We start from the raw sequence: 19,346 nt of genomic DNA, 5'->3' as shown, positions 1-19,346 counted from the left end.
GTTACAGACAGTGATGTTACAGACAGTGATGTTACAGACAGTGTTGTTAGACTGTGATGTTACAGACAGTGGTGTTACAGACAGTGTTGTTAGACAGTGGTGTTACAGACAGTGTTGTTACAGACAGTGGTGTTACAGACAGTGGTGTTACAGACAGTGTTGTTAGACAGTGGTGTTACAGACAGTGGTGTTACAGACAGTGGTGTTACAGACAGTGTTGTTAGACAGTGTTGTTACAGACAGTGTTGTTACAGACAGTGGTGTTACAGACAGTGGTGTTACAGACAGTGGTGTTAGACAGTGGTGTTACAGACAGTGTTGTTACAGACAGTGGTGTTACAGACAGTGGTGTAACAGACAGTTGTGTAACAGACAGTGATGTTACAGACAGTGATGTTGTCATTCTTCACCTCCACATCTTAGCAGAAAAATAGATGGCAGGCTACGACTTCTGTATCCATTACTTCCATCTGGTATTCATCCGTGCGTGTGCTTGTGTGTGTGTGTGTGTGTGTGTGTGTGTGTGTGTGTGTGTGTGTGTGTGTGTGTGTGTGTGTGTGTGTGTGTGTGTGTGTGTGCGTGTCTGTGTGTGTGTGTGTGTGTGTGTGTGTGCGTGTCTGTGTGTGTGTGTGTGTGTGTGTGTGTGTGTGTGTGTGTGTGTGTGTGTGTGTGTGTGTGCGTGTCTGTGTGTGTGTGTGTGTGTGTGTGTGTGTGTCTGTGTGTGTGTGTGTGTGTGTGTGTGTGTGTGTGTGTGTGTGTGTGTGTGTGTTATCTTGTGTTAGAAATAGGCTGAATCTATTATGCTGTGTGCCTACAATATGAAGTCAGCCAGTGAAAATGAAAGACTTACGGTAGCAGAAAATAGCAGAGAACTATACTATGTCTTTAATTAGGGTGAGTGTGTGGATACATCCCTATTCTACCAAGTGTATAGATAATTGATCCTCATCTCTGGTGGGAAAATCTTCAAATGGCTCCTGTCTCCATCCTCTCATGTGAGGAAAAACACTTTGAACATTTGCACACATATACAAGTGGCCACACACACACACACACACACACACACACACACACACACACACACACACACACACACAATCTGCCAGGCATCTGTCAGTGAGGAGCTCTTTGCTGTAGAGTTTTTCCTGCTGTATCTCCTACATCTCCCTATAGAGTTTCAGCGTCTGTTCAGAACCACTCTGACAAACTCTAAAATGCCTAGCTGTGCTTACCATGGCGCCATGGGCTCTGGCCGCGCTCCTGGTAGAAGATGCACAGATCTACTTTACCGACGTCATTGTCCCCTTGGGCAAAATTTGTTGCAGTGTCATGCACACACTTTAAAATTACTTTTTACGAAAAGGACAAGAACAATAAACCATTAGGGGATAAATACAAAACTGATCTTAGATCAGTGTGTTGAGTAAAAGCACCATGGTCTGTGTGGTTGGTAGATGGCAGACGGCAGCTACGAGACAAGCTGTAAAGGGAGAAGAAGAGTAGGGGAGGTGGGAGAGCACTGCCCTAGAGCCCTACAGAGGGAAGATGACAATACATAAGGCTGGTTAATTGATTTTGTCCCGCGGTTGACAAACTCTCAACAGGTTAGCCTGGCTGCTTGGATCAGACTCAGGTAGAGTGACAGGCAGAGTGTATGAAACAGGATCACCCTGCACTGTCTATCAGAGCATAGCAGAGAAGAGAGGATACCTTCTCTGAGCTACAGCCACACAGTCAGAGTCAGACAGACTGAGAGTGGAGAGAGCTGGCCTCAGTCCCACACCTGAATCCTGGGAGACTGACTCATTTATGTTACTGTACAGCACTTGTATAACACCTCACACACACACACACACACACACACACACACACACACACACACACACACACACACACACACACACACACACACACACACACAGGTGATAAGAAGCTCTCACAGTGAGACAGCAAGGACACTTCAGGTGACACACAGATGAGTGTTTTTGAAAGATCTTTGAGTCCCTACTTTCTCTTGAGCCACATTAGTTTGATGTCGAGGTCAGGTGTGCTATAAAACTACTGTAGCACTTCTCCAGCAGCAGCACAGGCACAGTTTGGGAGTCAAGAGTTCTTCCTCAGTCCAGTACTCATTATAGTCTTATCTCTGTGTATCAAACAGCTCAACTCTGTGGGCCCTGCCCTGTGTATCAAACACCTCAACTCTGTGGGCCCTGCCCTGTGTATCAAACACCTCAACTCGGTGGGCCCTGCCCTGGGTATCAAACACCTCAACTCTGTGGGCCCTGCCCTGGGTATGCAGTTAACAAACCAGAAAAATGCTGCCTTGTCTTAGCATGTGTTTACATTCCCGTAACTAGACGTCTCTCTGCATATGAAAGCTAGTAACTTTGTGTATGGGTGTGCATGGTACTGTATGATTTTGTGATGGGAGGACGGGTCATAATAGTGGCTGGAACGGAGCAAATGGAATGGTGTCAAACACCTGGAAATCATATGTTTGATGTACTTCACACCACTCCACCAATAACACTCCATTCATTATCATGAGACCGGCCTCCCCAATTAAGGTGCCACCAGCCTCCTGTGTTTTGTGTACTGTACCGTGTGTATTTCCCTGTGTGTGTTTATTTGTGTGTGTGTTCTGTAGTTCAGGGCGAGGGAGAGGCCAGGCAGCAGGGTGAACTTGGCTCTGCTCTACCCTCCACAGCCTTTCCATATTCCATGTGTAATTACATACCTCCTCTTATAGAGATCAGAGCTCTAAACCGAGCCAGCTACAGGAAAGAGCTACTGTTTCTCCCTCTCTCTCAATGTGTGTGTGTGTGTGTGTGTGTGTGTGTGTGTGTGTGTGTGTGTGTGTGTGTGTGTGTGTGTGTGTGTGTGTGTGTGTGTGTTTGAGTGTGTTTGAGTGTGTTTGAGTGTATTTTATCCACCAGCGTTTCCACTGTTCTTGTAATCTTAGCTGATTTGTTCTAGGATGTTGATTACAGATTGGCAGTTTTCATTCATATCAATGATCACAATGGGCATATGTGCCGTTCCTGCATCCTCCCTAAACCCCCGCTCCTCCACCCGCCCCCACTCCTCAGTCAAGATATAATGTTCTCTTCGAAGTCTTGATTTTCCGTCTCAGCCTGAGGCAGAGTCAGAGAAGGACTGTCTCTAGTCTCCATTAGCTTGTTTGTTTTCCATCAGACAGGCAGGCTCATCTCAAATGGCACTGTGTCATTCCTTTGGAGGCCTCTCTCACTATTCAAACAATAACAGCTTTATTCTCCTCCCCACCTCCACACAACCTGCTCTGCCCTGACTCCCCTGTCTCTCCCCAAAACAAAGCATTTAGTCATGACTCAGTCAAATAATTGTACTTTTGTTAAGGGCCAATGTGATAGATAGAGCTGGCAGTCAGGGCGAAGGAATGCACTTCAATAAAGCTGCCTATGAAACATTTGCTCAGGAAATGTCGAGAGAGAGAGAGAGAACAGATTAGTTCAGCTGGTGGCACGGGGCCATCGTTCACCTTAGACCTGAGCTGTGGGGCCATCAGTTCACCTTAGACCTGAGCTGTGGTCTCTCTACACACCACATCACTGTTCCCAGGTAGATACAGTATGGAGATCTGGAGCTTAAAACTAGACCAGGATTCAGATGTTGGTGTGAAAATGTTGGTAAGAAGCTAGTATGGCTTGGCATTTTGTCTCTTCAGGTCTGTCTGTCTGTCTGTCTGTCTGTCTGTCTGTCTGTCTGTCTGTCTGTCTGTCTGTCTGTCTGTCTGTCTGTCTGTCTGTCTCTCTCTCTCTCTCTCTCTCTCTCTCTCTCTCTCTCTCTCTCTCTCTCTCTCTCCTCTCTCTCTCTCTCTCTCTCTCTCTCTCTCTCTCTCTCTCTCTCTCTCTCTCTCTCTCTCTCTCTCTCTCTCTCTCTCTCTCTCTCTCTCTCTCTCTCTCTGTCTCTGTCTGTGTTTCCCCTCAGTATTTCAGAGTGTCTGAGTGACATACTGGGTACAGACTGTTGTCTGGCTGTCAGCCTTCACACATCCCCAAACCACTCCCCACACCACCCCGCCAACTCAACACAACACTCACATTGCCATGCTAACCGCACTTCCAGAAGCCAGGGCAACTAATCAAACCATCATCCTTCTCTTGTCAACTGCCATACAACCCCCACAACTCCCAACCCCTCTCTCTCTCTCTGTGTGTATCTCTCTCTTTGTCTCTCTTTCTCAAACACGCACCACCTCTCAGTTCAGCCTGTCAGATACCTCAAACCACAGGTTTGGGATCAGAGGACAGCCTGACTAAATACATGTAGACAGTGTTTTTTAAAACATTTTAAAAAATGTGATGACACCCCCAGCTCCAGATCCAGTCATGTAAATCCTCAACCACCCCCAGCTCCAGTCATGTAAATCCCCCCCCATCTCTAGTCATGTAAATCCTCAACCACCCCCAGCTCCAGTCATGTAAATCCCCCCCCATCTCCAGTCATGTAAATCCTCCCCATCTCTAGTCATGTAAATCCTCAACCACCCCCAGCTCCAGTCATGTAAATCCCCCCCAGCTCCAGTCATGTAAATCCCCCCCCATCTCCAGTCATGTAAATCCTCCCCATCTCCAGTCATGTAAATCCTCAACCACCCCCAGCTCCAGTCATGTAAATCCCCCCCCCCCCCATCTCCAGTCATGTAAACCCCCCCCCCCCATCTCCAGTCATGTAAATCCTCCCCATCTCCAGTCATGTAAATCCCCCAACCCCAGCTCCAGTCATTTAAATCCCCCCCATCTCCAGTCATGTAAATCCCCCATCCCCAGCTCCAGTCATGTAAATCCCCCCCATCTCCAGTCATGTAAATCCCCCCCCATCCCCAGCTCCAGTCATTTAAATCCCCCCCATCTCCAGTCATGTAAACCCCCCCCATCCCCAGCTCCAGTCATTTAAATCCCCCCACCCCAGCTCCAGTCATGTAAATCCCCCCCACCCCAGCTCCAGTCATGTAAATCCCCCCCATCCCCAGCTCCAGTCATTTAAATTCCCCGCACCCCAGCTCCAGTCATGTAAATCCCCCCACCCCAGCTCCAGTCATTTAAATCCCCCCCACCCCAGCTCCAGTCATGTAAATCCCCCATCCCCAGCTCCAGTCATGTAAATCCCCCCCATCCCAGTTCCAGTCATGTAAATCCCCCTCAAGCTCCAGTCATGTAAATCCTCCCTATCCCCAGCTCCAGTCATGTGAATCTCCCCCCACCCCTATAAATCCCCCCCCCCTCCCACCCCAGCTCCAGTCATGTAAATCTCCCCCCACCCCTATAAATCCCCCCCCCCACTCCCACCCCCAGCTCCAGTCATGTAAATCTCCCCCACCCCTGTAACCCACCCCCCCCTCCCACCCCAGCTCCAGTCATGTGAATCTCCCCCCACCCCTATAAATCCCCCCCCTCCCACCCCAGCTCCAGTCATGTAAATCTCCCCCCACCCCTATAAATCCCCCCCCCCCACTCCCACCCCCAGCTCCAGTCATGTAAATCTCCCCCCACCCCTATAACCCCCCCCCCTCCCACCCCAGCTCCAGTCATGTAAATCTCCCCCACCCCTGTAAATCCCCCACCCCTATAAATCCCCCCTCCCACCCCAGCTCCAGTCATGTAAATCTCCCCCCACCCCTATAAACCCCCCCCCCCCTCCCACCCCAGCTCCAGTCATGTGAATCTCCCCCCACCCCTATAAATCCCCCCCTCCCACCCCAGCTCCAGTCACGTACATCTCACCCCACCCCTATAAATCCCCCCTCCCACCCTCCCATCCCCAGCTCCAGTCATGTGAATCTCCCCCCACCCCTATAAATCCCCCCCTCCCACCCCAGCTCCAGTCATGTAAATCTCCCCCCACCCCTATAAATCCCCCCCCCCCCACTCCCACCCCCAGCTCCAGTCATGTAAATCTCCCCCCACCCCTATAACCCCCCCCCCCTCCCACCCCAGCTCCAGTCATGTAAATCTCCCCCACCCCTGTAAATCCCCCACCCCTATAACCCCCCCCCCCCACTGATGGGTTCACTCAACACTGTGTATTAGCTTTGGACTCAAAACAATTATTATATTATTTCAAAAAATGCAATGTCAACAGAAGACATTTAATCTGACAGTGTTGTGTGTGTTTTCCAGGGATTCTCATCAGAAGACATTTAATCTGACAGTGTTGTGTGTGTTTTCCAGGGATTCTCATCAGAAGACATTTAATCTGACAGTGTTGTGTGTGTTTTCCAGGTACGAGATCAAGTATGACAAGGAGGACTACCTGCTGAGAGTGAAGAAGGCATCGGCCAGTGACGAGGGCACCTTCACCTGCCTGGCAGAGAACCGGGTGGGCAAGGTGGAGGCCTCTGCCAGCCTCACCGTCAGAGGTGAGTGAGGGCTGTCCACTGGCTCTCACCTCTTTCCCTCTTTCATCCTATAATCCTGAGCAAATTCAGAATGCCAATCAGAACAGCTTGGCATCTTATAATTGTTTTAGTTTATCAGAAATGGCTATAAGTAAGACATCAATTCTACTCGAAACAGACATACATTTTAAGTTTGTGATAAGTAGTAGTATGACTAGTAGTATGACTAGTAGTGTGACTAGTAGTGTGACTAATCAAATGACTTGTAGTATGACTAGTAGAATGACTAGTAGAATGACTGGTAGAATGACTAGTAGTGTGACTAGTAGTGTGACTAATCGAATGGCTAGTAGAATGACAAGTAGAATGACTAGTAGTGTGACTAGTAGTGTGACTAATCGAATGACTAGTAGTATGATTAGTAGTGTGACTAGTAGTGTGACTAATCAAATGACTAGTAGTATGACTAGTAGAATGACTAGTAGAATGACTAGTAGTATGACTAGTAGTATGACTAGTAGAATGACTAGTAGTATAACTAGTAGTGTGACTAGTAGTGTGACTAGTAGAATGACCAATAGTGTGACTAGTAGAGTGACTAGTAGTGTAACTAGCAGAGTGACTAGTAGTATGACTAGTAGTATCACTAGTATAATGTCTAGTAGTTAGACTAGTAGAATCACTAGTAGTGTAACTAGTAGAGTGACTAGTAGTATGACTAGTAGTGTGACTAGTAGTATGACTAGTAGAGTGACTAGTAATGTGACTAGTAGTGTGACTAGTAGAGTGACTAGTATTGTGACTAGTAGAGTGACTAGTAGAATGACTAGTAGTGTGACTAGTAGAATGACTAGTAGAATGACTAGTAGAATGACTAGTAGAAAGACTGGTGGAATGACTAGTAGTATGACTAGTAGAATGACTAGTGGTTTGACTAGTAGAATGACTAGTAGTTTGACTAGTTTTGAGACTAGTAGAATGACTAGTAGAATGACTAGTAGTATGACTAGTAGAATGACTAGTTTTGAGACTAGTAGATTGACTAGTAGAATGACTAGTAGAATGACTAGTAGAATGACTAGAAGTATGACTAGTAGAATGACTAGTAGAATGACTAGTTTTGAGACTAGGATAATGACTAGTAGAGTGACTAGTAGTGTGACTAGTAGTGTGACTAGTATAATGATTAGTAGTATGACTAGTAGAATGACTAGTAGTTTGACTAGTAGTGTGACTTGTCATATGACTAGTAGTGTGACTAGTAGTATGACTAGTAGTGAGACTAGTGGAATGACTAGTAGTGTGACTAGTAGTGTGACTAGTAGTATGACTAGTAGTGAGACTAGTAGTGTGACTAGTAGTGTGACTAGTAGTATGACTAGTAATGAGACTATTGGAATGACTAGTAGTGTGACTAGTAGTATGACTAGTGGTGAGGCTAGTAATGAGACTATTGGAATGACTAGTAGTATGACTAGTGGTGAGGCTAGTAATGAGACTATTGGAATGACTAGTAGTGTGACTAGTAGTATGACTAGTGGTGAGGCTAGTAATGAGACTATTGGAATGACTAGTAGTATGACTAGTGGTGAGGCTAGTAATGAGACTATTGGAATGACTAGTAGTGTGACTAGTAGTATGACTAGTGGTGAGGCTAGTAATGAGACTATTGGAATGACTAGTAGTTTGACTAGTGGTGAGGCTAGTAATGAGACTATTGGAATGACTAGTAGTGTGACTAGTGGAATGACTAGTAGTGTGACTAGTGGAATGACTAGTAGTATGGTTGACCTACTATGGAACAGTAGTGTTTCCACAAAGAGTCTTTCCTTCAAATAGTGCTGACTGCCACAGCCAAGAAAAACATGTTCTGTCTCTGAATCCATTTAATTATTTACACACACACACACACACACACACACACACACACACACACACACACACACACACACACACACACACACACACACACACACACACACACACACACACACACACACACACACACACACTCCAAACGGAGAACACACACACACACACTTCCCCCATGGTGGTTTGTTAGCAATGTTATCCCCTCAGTCACTGAAGCCCTTCCACAGTTAACTGGTCTACACTGCACCACTGCACTGTAGGTGTTGAAGGTTAATCAAAAATATCTCTATCCCTCTTTCTCTCTCTCTCTCTCTGTCTCTCTCTGTCTCTCTCTCTCTCTCTCTCCCTCTCCCTCTCTCTCTCTCTCTCCTTTTTTGCCCATTAAATCTCACACTGTTCGAGGTCTCTGTGGATTGCTTTAACGTCCACAGGACCTGGGGGATAGAGGAGGAATAACCTGGGCGTTGACTTCAATGTTCATCCTTTTGACTAGTGGATAATATGAGCCCTGGTCTCTGAGCCCTGCTCAGTGGGCTGAGTGTAGAATACATGGTGCACAGGTAGAGGTATTCCACAGACACACAGACCGACACACAGACCGACAGAGAGAGAGAGACTCTCTCCACTAACTCTTCCTTCCTTAATGTCAATATGGTGGTGCTGGGCTCTATCCCTGTATCAAATATGAAGACTGCCTCTTGATTTACCTATTTCTAGTCTCTCTCTCTCTCTCTCTCTCTCTCTCTCTCTCTCTCTCTCTCTCTCTCTCTCTCTCTCTCTCTCTCTCTCTCTCTCTATCTCTCTCTCTCTCTCTCTCTCTCTCTCTCTCTCTCTCTCTCTCTCTCTCTCTCTCGCTATCACTCTCTGATGAACACACACACTGCCTTGCTGTTCCAAACACACACCACCCTAGGATCTGTAGAATTCATGAATGCAGACAGAGCAGATCCAATAACAAGAACCCTTCAGAGCCCCAATGTTTTCCTGCTCTCGTCTGAATAAGACTATGTTGATGGTACAAGAGCATGGCTTCCCAGAAATACTATTGATCTATTCATTGATCCATTCCACCACAATGAGGTGCTATATTCAGATTGGGCATCCCTGACAGTTCGCTGGAGAGGCTCTTTTACACAGCACACTGTTAAAGCTGTGTTAAAGGTGAATTCCCTTCAATAGGATCTTATCTGTCATACGTACCCTGTACTAGAACTGTATACCTCAACACGACATGTCATTCATTCCCCTTATATCTTATGATTTGTTTGACTTTAATTTCCCTATTTGTTTTTCCACCTCTTCATTGTGGTGTGTCCAGCTCGCCCTGTCGGTAAGTACCATCCTGATGACCCCAGTCCATCCTGCATGTTCTCTCCATACACACACCCTCGCTGCCTTGCAGATTGCAACGACCCTCACCTTTCTGTATTAACACAGATGTTGTATCACTCCGTACCACGCCTTTACCCTAAAACCCTGCTTGTCTATCTCAAATGGTTACAGAGGGGACTTTTTAGTACAGTCATCAGCTTCAGCCTTGCTTGCTTACTAACCTCTCAATGAACTAATCCTTACCTCTCTAGTGTACCTAGGTTATGTATCTGTACTGTAGTGTGTCTGTCGAAGCCATAGCTGTCTCGAGTCTCCCCTAGTTGTCCCCCCTGGCAGACAGAAATGGGATCTGTATGTCTTGTATTGAGTTGCTTCCTCTGGTCTGGGAAATAAAGTCTCAGTAATTGTTGCTGTTCTATTTCCTTTTCACATGGATCTGGAGGAGACATGGAGTCAGGGCAATTTGAAACTCTTAAAAGTGTTATGGCTTCCAGTACAGTAGATGGTTTTGGTGAAAAGTGTCAGTTTGAGCTGTTTGGGTTCTGTCTTCTGCGAAGAGATATGGGAGCGAGAGAGAGAGAGTTGTGTATAGGGGGAAAGGAGAGAGATGTGTGTAGCGGTAGGACAGGCAGAGAGAGGAGAGGTTAGGAAGAGGGGAGCAGGGGTGCGTGTCAGAGCTAGCTTGACTGGCAGAAGGAACCCTGACGTTGGAGGAGTGGTAGGACCTTCGTTGCCAAAACAGCATTGGCCACCCCTAGATTGTCACGGACTGTCAAGCTGCAGGACAATTTAGGAAATTACACATGCAGGCTGCCCGTGGGAATGAGACAGTAATTGCTTTTGACTTCTGAATAAAATATGATTGAATGTGGGATTTAAAGAAATGAGAAAAAAAATGCTTGTGTGTGTGTGTGTGTCCATTTGTTCATGGCTGTCTCAGAGCTGCATTTTACTATGAATCCCCTCCAACCCAGGACAGATCTGTCTTGTCATGAATTAAATATGGGGGTTTGATCTTGTGCCTTCCTTAGAGGGGACAGGAAGGAGGCTCTCACTAGTCTTTAGGGTCCCTGAATCAAACATCCTCACACACACTACCGGGATGTCCTGTCTGTCACTCACTGGCTAGGGGACTACAAACTTTAAATATGCATCACTTGTTGGCCCCCAATCCAACCCAACCTCATCACATCATACTTGACCTGCTATCACAGCTTGCTTTACAAGGCTACATTTCTCTGTGTTTGTCTGGGTTCTGCATAGGTGAGAGATTGAGGGGGGATCGAGGGAGACAAGGAGAGCATGATAAAGGAAGCGATAGATAGAGAGGAGAGACAAGGTGTGAGGGCAGCCATAGAGAACAGCCTGTAAGTCATCAAATACTGAGTGACTGCTCTCCTTTAATGCACTGAGAGAGAGAGAGAGAGAGAGAGAGAGAGAGGTGCTCTGAATCAGACCCAACGTTATGGAATGCAGCAAGCTATCTAAGTTGAGGAGAGCCAAACAGGAAGGCTGTAAATCTATAGCCATCTGTAGCATTCCAGGCTGTGTGTATCTTTGACAAATACACTCTCCCCAAAAAAAGGATTACATGGAGAAATGAGCCAAACAGGAAGAGGTTTACCCTGACTGGAATCAGCTGGGTTGTCACTGGAAATACTTACACAGGAATCAGAATAAAAGCCTGTCAGTGGTTTCATATAATGATGTATTATGAAACCGTGTCATATGGTCTTGTTGAAGGCATTGTGATCATGCAGTTTAACAAATCTCTCTTTCATCTGTTGGCTATTCCCTCTGCTGGCTATTCCCTCTGCTGGCTATTCCCTCTGCTGGCTATTCCCTCTGCTGGCTATTCCCTCTGCTGGCTGTTCCCTCTGCTGGCTATTCCCTCTGCTGGCTGTTCCCTCTGCTGGCTATTCCCTCTGCTGGCTATTCCCTCTGCTGGCTATTCCCTCTGCTGGCTGTTCCCTCTGCTGGCTATTCCCTCTGCTGGCTATTCCCTCTGCTGGCTATTCCCTCTGCTGGCTCGCCATACCAAATATTAACAAAGTTACAGATGCCACTACTGCTTTGAGAACAGTCATACAACAGTAGGAAACCTATTTGTAAGTGACCTGTAACAACAGTCTGGTCTAGTCTGTCAGAGATGTAGTCTGTGTTCGGTAGTTAGCTAGTACCTCTATTCTCTTTCATTTCATTTGAACATTGTCAAAGGTAACTAAGAGCTGAAGGACTTTATCCTCAGTGTGAGAAAAGTGAGAACAAGTTTGACTGATAAAAATATCGAGCTTTGATTTCTGGTGCCTTCTCTGGGTTATACTTGACTGACGTTTTGGGATTGGTGTCTATAATTGGTTGATTTAAATGTCCTCTCCGCTCTGACTATGAGGAACGGTTCAGGAGTGTACGATCTAACATCTCACCACCATCACAGGCCAACCTAGTGTTGGGCCTAGAGCCCGGTTAACACTGATAAACCCAACCAGGAGAGGTCAACAGACCACATTAGATAAGACGTATGGTCAGCCATTACACTTTGGTCATTAGATGAGAATGTTTTGTCATGAAACCAAATGTCTTATATGAAGGAATCTTGAAGTGTGAAAATGATCTTGATTGGAAGATCAACAGTAAAAGTGTTTTTGATAATGAGGGAGTAATGCCTAATTGGGGAAATCACACAGTTATTTCAATGGTTAATAAACCTTTGATGACGACCAGAAGACAGAGAGAAAAGCCGTCCTGTTCTGTATATGTCAGTGTGTATCCTGGAACACAATGCAGTGTATCCCAACCAATCACTCCTCTAGCTGTTTATTAGTGTAAGACAGAGAGGATGTGTCTCTGGGATTTGCCAAGTGTTCTAAAGTTTGGCGAGGACACGTTTGTTTATGTTGCATTAGAACACATTAAGATGGCCCGGAAACTGAGAGAGTGGAATGAGACATCCCACATGTGAGATCTCCCTGCTGGCTCCTTGAGTGTATTTCGTCAATCAATTGTTTAATTGGCTTCTACAGGGTCCAGTTGAGTAATGAAGGTGGTGAGTGGTGGGATAGAGTGAGGGAGTGAGGACTGTAGTTTTGGGTGGTGGGTGAGAGAGGGGGTAAGGGCTCTGTCCTCCGCCCGAGGGACCCATGAGAGAGTTAGCCTTTAGCTGTTAGCTGGGTTCTGTCCATTTATTTAATCCTATCGTCACAAGGTTTTCTCTGTGTCTTTCTCTGTGTAGCCTAGCTACATTATGTCTAACTAACTCTCCTGATGCCATTGTCACCGAGACACTGCTGCTGTTTGTGAACACTGACAACCGTCATTCATTCAGCTCCAGCCTCAATGAATGGCCTTGAGTGGTTACCATGGCGTCCAATACCATGGCGATCAATGGAAGGAACACGCTGCATGGAAGCTCTACACACTCTTAGAAAAAAAGGTGCTATCTAGAACCTAAAAGGTTTTTTTGGCTGTCCCCATAGAGAACCCACCCTTTGAAGAACCCTTTTTGGTTCCGGGTAGAACCCCTTCGGTTCCAGGTAGAATATTTGTGGGTTCCATGTAGAACCATTTCCACAGAGGGTTCTACAGGGATCCCAAAATAGTTATTATTACCTGGAACCAAAAAGTGTTCTACATGGAAGGGTTCTCCTAGGGGACCTTCCAAAGAACCCATTTGGAACCCTTTTTTCTAAGATTGTAGGACATGCCCATTTAGATTTGTCCTTGTGATGCCTGACGGTACCTTTGCTTCAATGCTTTACCTCTGTGTAACTCTGAGTTCTAACCCTAGTGTTTCTGCCCTTTGACCCCAGCTGCACCCCAGTTTATCATCAGGCCGCGGGACCAGATCGTGGCCCAGGGTCGCACCGCCACCTTCCCCTGTGAGACCAAGGGCAACCCCCAGCCTGCAGTCTTCTGGCAGAAGGACGGTAGCCAGGTAAGAAGAGCATATAAACACCTCTTAATGACCCATAGCAGAGCCAGGAGCTTTTCCTGAACACCCAACCGTACCAGGAAAAACATGGTCAGTAAAACAGCTTGGTCCAGTCTTCTACCACTGGACCTATACTGTAAGGACCTGTAAAACAGCTTGGTCCAGTCTTCTACCACTGGACCTATACTGTAAGGACCTGTAAAACAGCTTGGTCCAGTCTTCTACCACTGGACCTATACTGTAAGGACCTGTAAAACAGCTTGGTCCAGTCTTCTACCACTGGACCTATACTGTAAGGACCTGTAAAACAGCTTGGTCCAGTCTTCAAATCTCTGCATTTACAAGAATATTCAGTGTTTTTTCATCCAGTGTGTGTTTTTTCATCCATGCTTTATTTAAGACTAGCAGTTATTACTGTGTTACTGTACTGTCTAGTGTTATCAGCACACACACCACTTAGATTGGATAGTAACCATGCCGTTGGCTGTGTGGGGACGACCCTGCTGTGTCTATGATGTCAGTCTGTGTGACACTCAGCTCCCCAGTACTCCCTCAGTGACACACACAAACACACGCACACACACACACACACACACACACACACACACACACACACAGAAATATACGCTAGCTCCCATCAGTTTCTCTGGCACACACAAACACCACACCAGATACACCTTTGTGTGGCTAGTGAGGAGGTAACCAGTTCCCATGACACCGTGCTGCTAACAGTGATACTATGCCTCACACAGAGCAGAGCAGATAGCCCTTCACAAAGTTGTAGGTCCTCACAGTCCACACAACAACAACATCAGTAATTAGAAGCCTGCCAGGACCTGTAGATGAACCGGAGATATGATTTTGTTCTGGCTGAACAAAATCACACACACACACACACACACACACACACACACACACACACACACCCTGAGCCTGGGGCCAGACAATTACAGCAAAGTGCCACTCAGAGATTGGGATGGGGTGAAATGCACATTTGCATGCAACACACACACACTGTATACTTCCACTCACACCGATGCTGAACACATTCTCACATCAAAATAAGTGATGAATCCTATCTGACTCACTGCAACAGAGCAAACTGAACATGAACATACAAATACCAACATTCATTTACACCAGTATCCTCTCAGTAAATAGACCCCCATGTTCTGTGACTGCACCCCAATCACAACACTATTTTCCCTCTCTTTGCCTCTTGGTTTATTGATGCTACATACCTTCTCTATCCCCATCGTCACCTCTCACTAAATACCCCAGCCAATCAGATGTTTTCTGTAAGATTCTGACCTGCAACACTCCCTCCTTCTTTCTCTGCTATGGACTCATTCAATAGAACCTGAAGTTCAATGGAATGTGCTGTGGGCCGGGGCTGTGGGCTGGGGGCTATGGACCGGGGCTGTGGGCCGGGCCTGGGGGCTGTGGGCCGGGGCTGTGGGCCGGGGCTGGGGGCTGTGGGCCGGGGCTGTGGACCGGGGCTGGGGGCCGGGGCTGTGGCCCGGGGCTGTGGGCTGGAGGCCGGGGCTGTGGGCCGGGGCTGTGAGCTTGGGCCGGGGCTGGGGGCCGGGGCTGGGGGCTGTGGGCTGTGGACCGGGGCTGTGGGCTGGGGGCCAGGGCTGTGGGCTGGGGGCCGGGGGAGACTCTGTGTAAACAAAGCAGCCCCATAGCAATTATGAGAAGCAAAGCAGAATGAAACAAGAGTAGACAGAGATACTCAGACTGTGTTCCCTCCAGCTCTCTGGAGCCTCTGACATGGCTGGCTGGGAGAATACATGCCATCCATTATGTGTAACCAAGCTATCAGATGTGATAGTTGTGTGTAATTCCTTAACCAGGTAATGGATGGAATGGCTCTGTTAACTGGCCGTGTGTATGTCTAAACCAGAGTGATGGCGATACGTGAGTGTGTGTCAGTTGGATGTGTTCCTGGCTGTAATGAGTCCATGTCCATCTACTAATTGGCCTGCTTCCTCTCTTCCTGCAGAACCTGCTGTTTCCCAACCAGCCCCAGCAGCCCAACAGTCGCTTCTCTGTGTCCTCCAGTGGAGACCTGACCATCTCAGCCGTGCAGCGGGCAGACGCAGGCTACTACATCTGCCAGGCCCTGACCGTGGCTGGCAGCATCCTCGCCAAGGCCCAACTGGAGGTCACAGATGGTGAGGCCTGCCGCATACCCACCCCGATGCCAACGTGCTAGAGCACCACTCGTTAATGCAGCATGCATACACACTCTGCTATGCTATCAACACACACACACACACACACCCATACTCGTGCAGACACATAATTCACACAGACACACACAGCCTTCACTGTACACTAAATAGTTAATGTACACACATGAATGAGCAGTAAGAGAAGTGTTCTTTAATTTGTAGTGAATTAATCAGAGCACATGCCTTGCCCGGTTGACTCTCTGTGGATTTGGGCCTTAAGTACTGGGGGAAACGTAGTGTAAAAGGAGGAGTATTTTGCCATGTACAGGAATTAAATGCAGCTTTTTTTGTCTGAGAAACATCTAGAAATCATACATAAAGTAGCTTTTTTTGTCACGACACAATTGAATGAAATACTTGTTCAAGTTTAGCCGGAGAGGGAATAAAGCATTGCCCTTGAGTCTCTCAGTAGAATGATCAGCAGCATCTGGCTGAGGGAGGCAGTGAGTCAAGGACTGAGTGATTGAGTGAGTGAGTGACAACAGTTAGCATGTCTGCAGGATGACTTATGAGGGCCTGCTCAGTCCCACTGCCTCTAGTCTGTTCTGCTGTGGAGATGGGTAAATAGATTGACGAGCTTTCAGATGCCCTGTGAAGGATCAGCCTGGGGAAAAAATGTAAATACACAATTTTTTAAGTGAAGGGAATTCTTTATTCAAAATAAAATTTGAATTAAACGTTCATCCATGTTTGTCAAACGTCAAATTTTGAAGTTGTTCTAAACATTACATTTCAAAATGCTTAATGTCAAGTTTAGGCATTAACTCTAAATTATTAAGGTTAGCCATTAACTCTGAATGGTTCGGGTTAGGGTTAAGGTTAGACATTTACTCTGAGTGGTTCAGGTAAGGGTTAAGGTTAGACATTAACTCTGAATGCTTCAGGTTAGGGTTAAGGTTAGCCATTAACTCTGAATGGTTCAGGTTAGTGTTAAGTTTAGCCATTCATTCTGAATGGTTCAGGTTAGGGTTAAGGTTAGCGATTCATTCTGAATGGTTCAGGCTAGTGTTAAGGTTAGCCATTCATTCTGAATGGTTCAGGTTAGTGTTAAGGTTAGCCATTCATTCTGAATGGTTCAGGTTAGTGTTAAGGTTAGCCATTCATTCTGAATGGTTCGGGTTAGGGTTAAGGTTAGACATTTACTCTGAGTGGTTCAGGTAAGGGTTAAGGTTAGACATTAACTCTGAATGCTTCAGGTTAGGGTTAAGGTTAGCCATTAACTCTGAATGGTTCAGGTTAGTGTTAAGGTTAGCCATTCATTCTGAATGGTTCAGGTAAGGGTTAAGGTTAGCCATTCATTCTGAATGGTTCAGGTTAGGGTTAAGGTTAGCCATTAACTCTGAATGGTTCAGGTAAGGGTTAAGGTTAGCCATTAACTCTGAATGGTTCAGGTTAGTGTTAAGGTTAGCCATTCATTCTGAATGGTTCAGGTTAGTGTTAAGGTTAGCCATTCATTCTGAATGGTTCAGGTTAGGGTTAAGGTTAGCCATTCATTCTGAATGGTTCAGGTTAGGGTTAAGGTTAGCCATTAATTCTGAATGGTTCAGGTTAGGGTTAAGGTTAGCCATTAACTATGAATGGTTCAGGTTAGTGTTAAGGTTAGCCATTCATTATGAATGGTTCAGGTTAGTGTTAAGGTTAGCCATTCATTCTGAATGCTTCAGGTTAGTGTTAAGGTTAGCCATTCATTCTGAATGCTTCAGGTTAGGGTTAAGGTTAGCCATTCATTCTGAATGGTTCAGGTTAGGGTTAAGGTTAGCCATTCATTCTGAATGGTTCAGGTTAGGGTTAAGGTTAGCCATTCATTCTGAATGGTTCAGGTTGGGGTTAAGGTTAGCCATTAACTATGAATGGTTCAGGTTAGTGTTAAGGTTAGCCATTCATTCTAAATGGTTCAGGTTAGTGTTAAGGTTAGCCATTCATTCTGAATGGTTCAGGTTAGTGTTAAGGTTAGCCATTCATTCTTAATGGTTCAGGCTAGGGTTAAGGTTAGCCATTCATTCTGAATGGTTCAGGTTAGGGTTAAGGTTAGCCATTCATTCTGAATGGTTCAGGTTAGGGTTAAGGTTAGCCATTCATTCTAAATGGTTCAGGTTAGGGTTAAGGTTTGGGGTAGGCTTAAATAAAATTAGCAAAACAACTTTGTATTGCTGGATTTGAACATGTAACCGTTTGAATCAGAGGCAGATGCTTACACCCATCCACTATCCACGTCCACAATGCCCTATCAAAACCCAAACCTACTTGAAGGTAACAGAGCTCACTGTTGCCCCCGACGACGTCCTCAGACATGGATGGACGTGGATTAATGACTTGTATCACGGTGACCTGCCTTAAAATACAGAGGGTTTTAGATCTCATAACCTCAAGACACCTTACTCAACTCATGTTCCATTGTCTAAGATTTACAGTGTCTGAACTGTCTGTTCAGGGGTCTATGGCTGCGTGCACCAACACATACTGTATTCTAAGGGTGTGAGGTGCATTAATTGTAGTGCATGTGTGTCTGTCTTTCTATTCCTGTGTGTAAGTCGTATCAGGTAACACAGCTTATGGCTGGACTGTGTAAGATGAGGAACATGTGAGGGAGCTGGGTGTTAGGAAGGCTGAGGAGGAGGATAGGAGGAGAGGAGGGCTGGCTGGGGCAAGGTCATGGTCACACCTTGCCGCTGGGAGCAGGTGATTTAGTGCCCTGAGGGGCCAACAGAGCTCGCTGGGTTCAAGGAGATATGTAATGAGAAATTTCTGATGCAAACAGTCAAGGCCCTAGCTCTCCCCCTGCTTCATCACCCCCCCCCCCCCCCCCCCCCCCCCCCCCCCCACACACACACACACACACATCCATCCATCACGCCATCCATCCACCACCCTCGTCATCCCCTCCCTGCCGGACCAAACCAAGCCAAACTCACCCAGGATTTTATCATACTTTCTGTCATAATATCCTAACATGTAATGCTGTGGAGTCATTACTCAGAGCTGATGGAATCATTAAGACACATAACAGAACCCTTCCAGGTGTGTTTCAGTGTCTAAGCATCATGCCAAGTGATAACAATGACAAGCAGTTAACTCCCTCAGTGAGTTCATTGGGAAGTTAGATCTAACAGTGAGACCTTAGACAGACAGGTAGTGCTGTTTTTAATGCTATCTGCGGGTTAGGCACACAGTAATCCTGGTTGATGTATTTAACCACCAGATTTTCTGATAAAAGCATTCCATTGTGGTGGTTGTAGTATTATCACTGAAATAGATTCATTGATGAATTCAGCAGGGCCCATATGGTGTAGATTCACCTTCTATCCATTTTTCTCACAGCTAAAGCCATGGTTCTGCCATACCAAGGCAAGTATGTGTCTTCCTTCCATCCTACTGACTTCCCTGCTGGAGAGAAAGAGAAAGATTGTAAAGAGAGAGAGAGGGAGAGAGAGAGAGAGAGAGAGAGAGAGAGAGGGGGGGGGGAGAGAGAGAGAGAGAGAGAGAGAGAGAGAGAGAGAGACAGACAGACAGAGAGATAATGTGTTGAAAGGTTAGCGATGTTGACTGTCTAATTGGCCCCTGCAGGTCTGACATCATTAATCCTTCCTGTTAA

The 19,346-nt window shown here is 46.3% G+C and overlaps 1 protein-coding gene across 14 annotated transcripts in view; it reads left to right on the top strand.

The window, feature by feature from the left end:
• Window positions 1–19,346, top strand: part of LOC110503394 (roundabout homolog 2) — a 606,556-nt gene that overhangs the window by 503,842 nt on the left and 83,368 nt on the right. For 11 of the 14 annotated variants that reach the window (XM_036961733.1, XM_036961727.1, XM_036961731.1 and 8 more), the window contains exons 6-9: window positions 6,267–6,403; window positions 9,573–9,584; window positions 13,396–13,520; window positions 15,523–15,694. In XM_036961733.1, the coding sequence (XP_036817628.1) occupies window positions 6,267–6,403; window positions 9,573–9,584; window positions 13,396–13,520; window positions 15,523–15,694 (446 nt within the window). The remainder of the gene's footprint in view (window positions 1–6,266; window positions 6,404–9,572; window positions 9,585–13,395; window positions 13,521–15,522; window positions 15,695–19,346) is intronic. The other 3 variants (XM_036961728.1, XM_036961740.1, XM_036961737.1) reach the window with 1 other exon arrangement.

This window comes from Oncorhynchus mykiss, chromosome 24 (genome assembly GCF_013265735.2).
Source record: "Oncorhynchus mykiss isolate Arlee chromosome 24, USDA_OmykA_1.1, whole genome shotgun sequence".
Taxonomy (NCBI): Eukaryota; Metazoa; Chordata; class Actinopteri; order Salmoniformes; family Salmonidae; genus Oncorhynchus; species Oncorhynchus mykiss.
The sequence above is the reverse complement of the archived record's forward strand: the minus strand, read 5'-3'. Positions and strand labels throughout refer to the sequence as shown.